This window comes from Malus domestica, chromosome 10, assembly GCF_042453785.1.
Source record: "Malus domestica chromosome 10, GDT2T_hap1".
In the NCBI taxonomy this organism is placed as follows: Eukaryota; Viridiplantae; Streptophyta; class Magnoliopsida; order Rosales; family Rosaceae; genus Malus; species Malus domestica.
The window spans coordinates 8,563,963-8,575,480 of NC_091670.1; the positions used below are offsets into that span (position 1 = coordinate 8,563,963).

At 36.2% G+C, this 11,518-nt stretch overlaps 2 protein-coding genes across 2 annotated transcripts; both read right to left on the reverse strand.

The window, feature by feature from the left end:
• Window positions 1-5,335: 5,335 nt before the first annotated feature.
• Window positions 5,336-6,886, reverse strand: LOC139189058 (uncharacterized). The gene is made up of 3 exons (XM_070807309.1): window positions 6,789-6,886; window positions 6,646-6,721; window positions 5,336-6,562 (listed from the first exon to the last, which is right to left on the reverse strand). Exons 2-3 carry the CDS (start codon window positions 6,653-6,655, stop codon window positions 5,403-5,405), a joined length of 1,170 nt encoding a protein of 389 aa, XP_070663410.1. The 5' UTR covers window positions 6,656-6,721; window positions 6,789-6,886; the 3' UTR covers window positions 5,336-5,402.
• A 66-nt stretch (window positions 6,887-6,952) lies between these two features.
• On the reverse strand, window positions 6,953-9,892 carry LOC139189057 (uncharacterized). Its single transcript, XM_070807308.1, has 2 exons — window positions 9,837-9,892; window positions 6,953-8,640 (listed from the first exon to the last, which is right to left on the reverse strand). The coding sequence occupies exon 2, from the start codon at window positions 8,627-8,629 to the stop codon at window positions 6,968-6,970; it is 1,662 nt and encodes a 553-aa protein (XP_070663409.1). The 5' UTR covers window positions 8,630-8,640; window positions 9,837-9,892; the 3' UTR covers window positions 6,953-6,967.
• Between the last annotated feature and the right edge of the window lie 1,626 nt (window positions 9,893-11,518).

Genomic DNA, 11,518 nt, shown 5'->3' on the forward strand with positions numbered 1-11,518 from the left:
AAGTTTAATTACTAAAGATTTATTATAAAATACAATAGTCATATTAGTATATACAATATATTCTATATTAAATATATAGTTTTGTATTATTATTCTATATATGTTTTAAAAAAAAAGTTTTAGTCATTATTTATTTTAATTATGAGTTATTATCATTACTAGGATAAATTTTACTTAACATGTTGTTGTCCAAAATTAAAATAAACTAATATAGTATTTGTATAGGTAAGAACTAAGAAAACATACATACAAGTATGAAAAATGTGAAAGGATATATAAACACTTGTGATTCATCATTATTCCTCCACGAGTAGATAATGGTTACACTTACATTATCGTTTAGATTTTTACAATCCTCCAAACCTGTCACAACCCGTCCCGAAATTTCATTTATTGCGAATGTGAAATGACGGAATTGCCCTTAACAGTTGCTAAGGTACGTGTGACAATTTGTGGTTTGTATACAATTTGTGGTTTGAATATTGCATACTCTCCTAAATTCTTGGAAATTTTTAAGTGGATTAAAAGTTGTATACAATTTGTGTGGTTAGGGACTTAAAGAATTTTGGATTGTGGTTTGTTTTGGGTGGACCACACACACACACGAGACACGCACACTCACCTCGTGCCCTCTCTCTTCTTCCTCTCAGTTCACTCTCTCTCTCTCTCCCTTTCGAACTTGTACGGACAAGAACCAAATCCCTTCAAAACTTCACGGATCGACGTCAAAAAGGTGAGTTCCTTCATCCTTGCAACCTCCTGAATCGATTGGTACTATTTTTTGAACTGGAAACCCTCGAAATCAGGTCGAAACCGTAACCCAGTTTGATGTCATTGTTCATGCACACGTGAAATGTTGGTTTTCAGGGAATTCTAAGCCTACAGGGAGCTTAGTGAGGTCCCAAGGAAGTTCGGAGTACTTAGTTTGAAGGTTTTGGACGTCGGGATCGCAAGGTTCGAAGTTGGCCGATTTTCTTGGATTTTCTCCGGTAATATTTCGTGTGTTAGCCTTAAATTAATGCATCGTGATTCTACATGCTTAGGGCTTCATTTTGGTATAAATTGCGTAAAAAATGGTTGAGAATTGACGGAGAATAAGAAGTTTGAAAATAACCCAGAAACCGGCGACTTTTCCGTCGCCGATGAAACCAATCCGACGACTGGAGGTAGGGGATGACGCGCATGGGGGTGCGTAGGCCCGTGCCATTTCTGGCGTGTGAGGGCGAGTGATAGATCCAATTTTTTTTCTAAAAATATCTCGACATCCGTGACGTCAAATAGGTCACTATGGTATATTCATATACCCAAATTGAGCATCGTATGAGAAGTTATTACGTATTGTTGGTTATGTGCTTTAAAATAATGTTTTTATAGTTGTTTCGCATATAGGTGAGACCTATCACGAGGACGAGTGCATTCAAGGGCGTCACGGGGGTTACGACCCTTCGACTTACCAATGAGTGGGCAGTTATTTTCTGTTTATACCTATATACTACTGATTTTTCCCTGAAATTGAATTTAAATGAAAGTATGTTTTAAAATGCCATGCATGCATAATTTATGAAATATATGAATTAGTATTTGATGCATATATGTGAAATAGTGTTGTGGACGCACATGTGAGTATCAAGTGAGTTTTATGTTGTTCATGTGGTTTATTGATGATGTGAATTGTGTTGAGAGCTCATAACCTGCACCCCTGGTGTTAGTGCTTATATTATTCACCCCGCACCACACGCTCACCTTGGATCCAAGTAGGTGCATGTCGTACATACCATTAGAGGTGGTTCCGACTTGTAGGTGACTTTAGATTATTATACAACTGTTGATGAGAGAAGCACTAGAGCGTATTCTTACACCATTCTTGTCGTACAGACTACTTCAGGTAGTTCTTATTTATGTGCAGAGTAGTGCCGTATAGGTCACAGTGGTGACTCCGGTTGGATTGGATATTGAGCTATAGAATTAACCGTACAGGACAGCTGCAAGATCTCCGGTTGATTCCTTATTTCACCTGTTATATTGATGCATCCTTATCATGTTTTGAATCATAGCATGGCATATTCTTGAAAAGTGTTAAAGACTTGTGCTTTGAGTTTTGCTGTTATATATAGTTATGTATATACTATTTTTCTGGGAAAGTATACATATTTTACAGCGAGGTTAAAAGTGTTGTTAAACGAAATATTTTCGAAAAGCTTTGTTTTACTGACCCACTCAATCTTTGTCACGCCTCGATCCCAACATACGTCCAGGATCGACACGCGACGTCACCAAATACTCGTATATCGAACATACCTTGCCTCATGGATATGAATAAAGCACCACTCAAGGTCCAAATTGTGTAGTAATTTCCATATATTTTATGGTTGCATCTAACCTTCTCGTTAGACTGCCTACGTACCCTCAACAGGGATTAAGTCATTCGTAGTTCGTCTTCGTTATAACTCGACATATAACACAGTCTGTTCAAGTCAAAATGCATAACATTTCTCAATCAAACATTTGGACTTGACAAGCATGAATTATTTGATTTAAACTACATAACAACCCGCATGACAATCAAGGTTTCCATTTCATCCATCATATAAATCATTATGTTTCAACATAAAATCGCTATTCATATCATGAAATATATCAAAGAATCAACATAGTACAATAGTATCCTCTAGTTGCATTGATCACTGATCTAATCGTATTACTAACAATCATATTCAACATCCTTCCACAATCATCTCAAGTAACTCATTCCATGATATCAAGGAGGCACAATATTAACATTTAATTATGTTAATCAGTCAATCAGATCACACCTCAATGCACAAAATTAATAAAGGATTTCTACATAATTCCCTGCCTGGATTTCAAGAAATAACTTGATAATTCTAATTGATTTTCACAAGATCTATTATGGGTACATCACATTCACTCGAATCTAGGGAACAAGTCTAACATATGGAAATGAGTAAGAGTAGGGATTCCGGACCACTCAACGTAATCCAAATCAGGGTACGATTCTAGACCATCACTCAACGGAATCGCGGAGTACAATGCATAACCACCACTAAATGAAACCCAAGCTGGATACGATTCCGGACCACTCTACGGAACCGAGCGGAAGGCCAACATCCATAATGTACAATGGCTCAAAGAAACGAGACAAGGCACAAGTTACTCAATTTACAAAAGCTCAACAAAGTGAAGCAAGGCACAAACACTAAATTTAAATCGAATCAACGAAGCAGGAAATGAAACAATATCGATGCAACAAATCTCCATCACAATAGGTTACCGGTCCACTACAAGCCCTCACATTTCATCACAACATGCCAATCGTACAAATTAGACCATATTCCACAAACATTTCAATGCACAAATCCAAAACATACTTAATAAACAAGTATAATATAATACGGTACCACTAGTACATCAATCGATTCACACGTCAACCGAGGAAACACGTCATCACGATGAACTTGTCAAGTTCCATGAAATCTCAACCACACTTTAAACTCAAAGGTACGCTATAAGAACTCCAGCTAGTTGACGGATTTCACTATACGTACTTCCAATGGAATGCTTTGGTTAATTAAACTTGAGCACAGAGCCATACCCTAAAGCAGATCATCCCAATCTCGGAGGAATATGCCGCTGCTACATCTTTCTCAAGTACAACCCTCCCATAGTTTACTCTCTTTTCAACTGCGCTGTTTGTATCGTTAGTCTTTACCTTCTTTGCACTACCTTTCTTTCATCACAAAGCGTAACACATTTCCTTGTCGATTCATATAAAAAAATCCACGAACTAAACCTCAGGAATCCTTTATACAGGAACATTAAATTATCCCGCCCTTACACTATCTTCCCAAAAAATCATCAGCCATGACATTGACATAGAAAAGAGTGGAGATGTCTTATTGAATATTTGCCTAATGCTACAGATTATATGAAGTCCCCCGTCATTGCATCAAAATTGAATAAGCACGATAAATAATTCCTTTATGTGCAGAACACAAGAAAGGAAATGCAACCAATAAAACATAAAACATAAAAAGAATAAACTCATTTATCCTGAATTCAATAAGACGTTGGCACTTAACATCAGCATGCATTAATTGGACGAATGTTTACGATAATGAATCAGTAACAAACATAAAGATAACGAATAGTAACAAGAAGACTAGAAAATTCTTCCGCTATTGAAGAGAGGGTAAGTGCTTCAGCTGATTGGCCTAACTCACATCTTACAATAGGGTATAACTTTGCTATCGGATAATAACTAACGCTAATTATATAATATTATGAGTCACATAAAGAGGATATATTGTGAATCAGGTGATCATGGTTTAAATTGTCTATTAAGAACCATCGTCTCTGTCGTATTCTCTTGGACTAAGAATGTAAGCATATAATTCTACAATTAATTATTTATCTCAACCATTTTGCAATTGTCTAGCCACTCGTTAATTCGTCCAAGCTTTCACCCTCGTGGTCATGATTCAAGCATATACACATATACAATAGCTAGCTTACGTATAACTAATATTAATCTACGAGGAAGATTGGCACGTATATCTCCAGGCTTGCTTAAATTTAGAAATACTTAAATCGATTGAAAAGGCAATGGATGGGGAGAAGAACATGTACCTGTTTGAGCATGCTTTCTTCCCTTCTGGCCTTGTCCACTGACCAAGTCATACATGGATTTAAGACATCAAGTGGTATATCTGACGCGCACCATGTCTTTCTATTTCTGTTGTAGGCAATATCGGAAGTGGGAATGTGAGTAAGATTAGAGGACAGGGAAGCAAGATGATCGCAAGATGGTGCCTCGACCAACCCGATTCAGCTCCGCAAAATAATTCTTCCTTGTTTTCTAGAAATGGGTCTTCCTAAGCAGAAGAAGAACCAACTCGGGCTGCCACGGAGGAACACAGATAAGTCTCCCTGTGAACAAAGCTACGAACTTCTGCCTTGTTTGGTGGTTTCTGGAAAAATCGAGGTGACAAACGTGATGGGCTCGACGAGGACTTGAGTTTAGATCAAGGAAGAAAATATCGGTGATATCGGAAATATCGGTAGTCCGAAAACACGGAAATATCGATGGAAATATCGGTAAAATATCGATATCGATAAAAATTACATGGAAACCACGGAAATTGTAAGAAAAACTTGGAAATTTTTATTGAAACTTTGTAGGATGTTTATTTAGTCAATTATCTATTAGTTTATCACAAAAAATTGGAAGGAAATGCATTGCATGATGGATTTAACATTATCAAGTTGATTATATAGCGATCTGACAAACATTATGAGTGTAGAAAATATGTAGTAATTAATGAAAGAAGTCTAAACACACCATAATCATTTATATATAATGAATTAGTACAATATTTTACACTTTAGAACCACATAGAGTTCCTATGAGGTTCAAATTTGTCACTATCTTCATCATCTCTATGTGTAGAATGAGTGTATTGTGAAGAGTAGTTATCAAATGATAAATCCCCAAAATAGTTTTGCATGTAATTGTTAATATGCCACCCATATGGATCCGAGATTGGTTGAGGTTGTCCATAAGAAAAATCATTTGAAGATTGAGGCTGGGATTGATTCCATGAGTCGCTCGATTCCATCCCAACAGGAATGGGATATGAAGGGTAGGGAAATGGTTGGTTATGAGGATAACCATAGTTACTACTTCCCAATCCAACAGAGTCTGAAGTTCTAGATAACGAGTCATCTTCTTGACTTGACAAAATCTTTTTGCCTCTTTCTCTGCGAGTATAGTCCTTCCCTATGGCACCAATTCCTGGTCCTGCCCGCCTACTGCCATGGTCATCATCCTGGGTTGCATGCGTGAAGTTTGCCTCACCAGTGAAGGGGCTCATATATCCGGGAGGTGGTGGTCCATAATAGTTTCCATATCCACCACCACTACCTCCAGCTCCACTACCTCCAGCTCCACTATGTCCTTCATCATTCCCACCTCCGGTGGTAGGTGAGTCTCCTGATCTTGTACTAGAGCTATCATTAGTATCAGCACGATGTTGTGGTTGTGTAGGATTGGAAAAAGGTGGAATTCCAGTGTTGCTTGGTCTTGGCTGCAAAAGTTCTTCGAAAGAGTCAGCGCTGCTAGATCCCACCTCCTCCTCTAATACTCTTTCTACATTTATCCCTTCATTACGTGCTTCTTCAGCAACTCTGGGAGCTGGGTTGCCTTCATCATCATCTAAATGAAGAGGTCTAATCCATTGAAAAAGTTGGTTACCCTCCGTATCATCATCTTCACCAACAATATCAAACACATCTAGTGGGTCACCACGGTCGACATGATCGATTTCTGCTTCCTTATCTCGAATTTGAAGCTTCATGTTGTAGTAGCAATAAACTAATTTTTCCAAGCTACTATGAGCCAACTTATTTCTTTGCTTTGTGTGGATGAGTGCAAATGTGCTCCAATTTCTTTCACAAGCAGATGAGGAAGCCGTTTGTGATAATACTTTTATTGCTAACTTTCTCACAGTTGGTGCATCGGTCCCATACATGATCCACCATTCAGCTACAATGAAAAATAATGTTGATAAGCCTAATAACTCCAACAAATTCTATTATAAACTTATAGTGAAATATGTTTATACTCACTAGGAGACATATTTGTTCGAGCAGCAACTGATGTTGGTTCTCCAAATGTTCTTCTTGCATCTTTAAACCATGTTAGCTGAATACAATAAATTGTGTTAGTTTAATCCAACAAAGTAATTATTATAATTTAAGTAATTGTGTACCTCATTTCCAAATTGGCCAACTGCTGGTGATGCAGGGTCTAATTTATTGTATACATTATGTACAGCACGTATAAGGTTACCATCATCTCCAACACCGGGTCTATATTGGTATCGGGGATTCTAATAATATGCTGTTCAAAGAAACACATACTCTAATAAGATAAATAATACTTATGCAACTAAAGAAATGAATTGCAAATTATGACATAATTTATACCTGCTGCATGCAAATCGTGGTATAATGTTTTATACCATCGGTCTTCAATTATTTTTACGACCCACCTTGCACCATGTTTTCTTTCCAATTCATCCTTCACTACACGCATCAACTCATATACAGCCCCCATAGTAGGATACACTTCTGTGTCAACGATCCGTAAAACTTTGTAAAGAGGTTCAAACACTTGACACACATGTTCTGTTTGACTCCAAAAAGCATGATCAAGCACTATACTTTCCACCATACGACCTGTATTTGAGCGGCTGAAATTGTGGTTGGCCCAATCGTCACTAGTGAATAGTTGCTTCAACCCTGCTTTCTTCTTGAGTAGGCTGTTTAATGCAATATAGTTGGTGGCGAATCGAGTGGTAGCTGGACGAATAATTTCTCCTCTGCAAAATTCACGCATCTTTGCCAACAACCAACCGTGATTGTAAATATAATTAGTGATCGTTCTAGCTCTTTTGACCACAGTAGCAACATTCTCTCTCTTCCCCATTGCCTCAAACATAAGATCAATACAATGTGCTGCACATGATGTCCAAAACACATTATGATGCTTCATTAACTTTTTTCCAGCTTTGACAAATGCAGAACCGTTGTCGGTCACGACTTGGACAACATTATGCTCTCCCACCTCCATGATTACATCCCTCAATAATTTGTAAATATACTTGTAATTCTTTATATGGTCTGAAGCATCAACAGACTTCAGAAAAATTGTCTTGCCCTTGGAGTATACCATGAAGTTGATGATAGATAATCTGGTCGGGCCGGTCCATCCGTCACACATGATTGTGCAACCATTAGTTTCCCACTTTGACCTCAACTTGTTAACATACTCGCCAATGTCTTTATACTCCATATCCAAATATTTGTTTCTTATCTCATAGGGAGTGGGAGGTTGTACTCCAACACCGGCCTGTTGACATCCCACTACCATATTTTTGAAATGATGTGATGAAGCCTTCGCAGCAGGGACATTTTCATAGATAAAGAACTTGCTAATTAGACGCCCCATTCCCTCCTTCACATTACCTCCCTTGAAATAACTCCAAACACTCTTTTGACGTGCGTTGGATGACTTATATAAACTTGGGGCTATTGGTGGTGTTGGTTGTGATTCTCTAAGACTGCCTCCCCGTCTCATTTGTGCACCACCACTTGTCCCGGAACCTTGTCCCCTATTAGGAATTTTATGAAGGTGTTCTCTTTCCCATGCTGACTGTTTGGAGGCACGTAATGCTTGTTTCAAACTGCGTCGTTCTTCAGGTCCCATGTCATCATCACATTCGTCCTCATCGTCATCCTCATCACTGTCAACCGCTTGGCCATAGACTTCTCCCCGTAGCCCAGCTCGAATATTTTCCATTCCTTGTGTCATCTTTTCCTTCTGCTGTTTTTTATTTTTTAATAATGTGCTGATGAATGCCTTCACTTCTGGGGGGACATTATCGCATCGTTGGACATTTTTTGATGGATCTAATCCACTAAGATGATACTTCAGTCGTGTCACTCCGCCACTCTTCATTACCCGACCACAATATTTGCAAATTGTGCCATGTTTGTTTCCGTCTATTGGGTCTCCATGTTCCCAAGCTGGATCACGTTTACTTGACATCTTAAACGTACCTATATTTATTTTTCATTAAAATTAGACAATTATTTTTTGATAAAAATAAGAGAACCTAAATAATAAAGTTATTCTACAGAAGAATTAAATACAAAGTAAAGAAAATGATTGTAAAAAGTTAAGTAATTATACAAATAATATGGAATAATAAAACCTAATATTAATGAATAATAATCCAATTTGATAATAATTCAATTTAATGAATAATAATCCAATTTGATAAAAAAAATCCTAATATAAAACATGGTGATGAATAATAATCCAATTTGATAATAATAATCCAATTTGATAATAATCCAATTTAATGAATAATCCACCAATTTGAAAAAAAAATTATCCTAAATTAAAACATGGTGATGAATCATAATCCAATTTGATAATAATCCAATTTAATGAATAATCCACCAATTTGATAAAAAAATTATCCTAAATTAAAACATGGTGATGAATAATAATCCAATTTGATAATAATCCAATTTAATGAATAATCCACCAATTTGATAAAAAAATTATCCTCAATTAAAACATGGTGATGAATAATAATCCAATTTGATAATAATCCAATTTAATGAATAATCCACCAATTTGATAAAAAAATTATCCTAATATAAAACATGGTGATGAATAATAATCCAATTTGATAATAATCCAATTTAATGAATAATCCACCAATTTGATAAAAAAAATTATCCTAAATTAAAACATGGTGATGAATAATAATCCAATTTGATAATAATAATCCAATTTGATAATAATCCAATTTAATGAATAATCCACCAATTTGATAAAAAAATTATCCTAATATAAAAGAATAATAATCCAATTTGATAATAAAAAAAACCTAATATAAAAGAATAATAATCCAATTTGATAATAAAAAAATCTAATATTAAAGAATAATAATCCAATTTGATAATAAAAAAACCTAATATTAATGAATAATAATCCAATTTGATAATGAAGATGGTAAGGGAAATAAAATAATAAATAATATTAAACATATTAAAATTATCCTAGGGAATAATTATACAACATTACTTAATTACTTAAAACAATTAATATTAACATTACTTAATTACTTACAAAAATTAACATGCAAGTATTAATTACTTAAAAAGATTCACATACGAGTCCACACAAATTTATTTGTTGTTGTATAAATTACAATAATATAAATTTAAGTTTGTAAACTTACCTTAAATATTGAAGCCTTTGTGTTCAAGCTTTGGAATGGATCTGGAATGACTTTGAAAATGGTAAGGAAAATAAAATAATAAATAACATTAAACATATTAAAATTATCCTAGGGAATAATTATACAACATTACTTAATTACTTAAAACAATTAATATTAACATTACTTAATTACTTACAAAAATTAACATAATTAACATGCAAGTAATTACTTAAAAAAATTAACATACGAGTGCACACAAATTTATTTGTTTTTGTATAAATTACAATAATATAAATTTAAGTTTGTAAACTTACCTTAAATATGGAAGCCTTTGTGTTGCTTGGCGTTGGAAAGGATCTGGAATGGTTTTGAAAATGGTATGGGAAGAAGAATGTAAGTTAAAATTCGGTGAATGCCTCTGATGATGAAAGAATGTAAGTATATAACAGACATTGACAATGTTTTACATGTGAAAGACATTGACACTGTTTTGCATATGAAAGACTGTCACACGCTTTCATTATTAAAGCAGTAGTATTTGTTGTGCATGTTCTGAAATTGCAAAAAGTTCTTTGGATTATTGTATCAGAGAGGTAGACATAGGTTTGGAATGATTTGGTTTTCAATAATTTGGAGCATTGGATGCTTTTTTTTTCTAACATGCCATCACTCAGACAGTAAAAAAAGACTGAATAACTCACACTCCACCACACACACACTTCGAGACCCCCCCACCACACCACACACGCACACCACACACGTACTACCCTATTCCCGAATCCTCTCAGTCTCTCTCGAATCCTCTCAGTCTCGATCTTTCATTTCCCACTCCACTACCCTATTCCCGAATCCTCTCAGTCTCTCTCTTCTCTCTTCTCTCTCTGAGGTCGGTCTGAGCCTTCGTTCTCACCGAGAAGTTCTCAGTCTTCTCCCTCCCTTCCCCCTTCTCCACTTCTTCCACACACACACACAGAGACATCATCACCGAGAAGTTCTCAGTCCTCGTCCGTGTCTCCGTGTCTCTCTGTCTCCCTCTGCTCCTCCCATCTCACCCGCCCTAAACCCAGCCGTCGACACCACTCCTTAACCGTCCGTGTCTCCGTGTCTCCCTGTCTCCCTCTGTCTCCGTAGTCCAAGCCGTCGACACCACTGAGGACCACGAACTTGTCCCAGCCGTCTTGGATTCGTGAGGAAGACGATGTTCCAGGCTCCTACTTCTCTTCTTCCCCTCTATTACTTTAAATTTTTGTAAAGATTTCAATTTTTCTGCATGTTGCACACCTTTGTTGTACTGAAATTGATTTTAGGGATTTAGGAATTAGGGTTCTATTTTTGTACAGATTGCGATTTATCTGCATGTTGCTTGATTTTTGTACTGAAATAGATTTTAGGGATTTAGGAATTAGGGATTCAGTTCAGTTGCTTTGAATCCGAATTTGGGGATTTAGGGATCGGTTCATTTGCTTTGATTTTTGTACTCAAATCGTTCTTCTCGGCTTGTAAACATGTTGATTTTTGTAATGAAATCGTTCTTGTCGGAATCCTGTATTGTAGATTCAGTTCATTAGGCTGGAAATTAGCATTTGGGGATTTAGGGTTTCGGATTATTTGCTCCGGCCGTGTTCTCCGACGAGTCCATACCAAATATCGCGATAGTTTCGAAAATATCGCGATATTATCGATAATATCGCGATATTAAG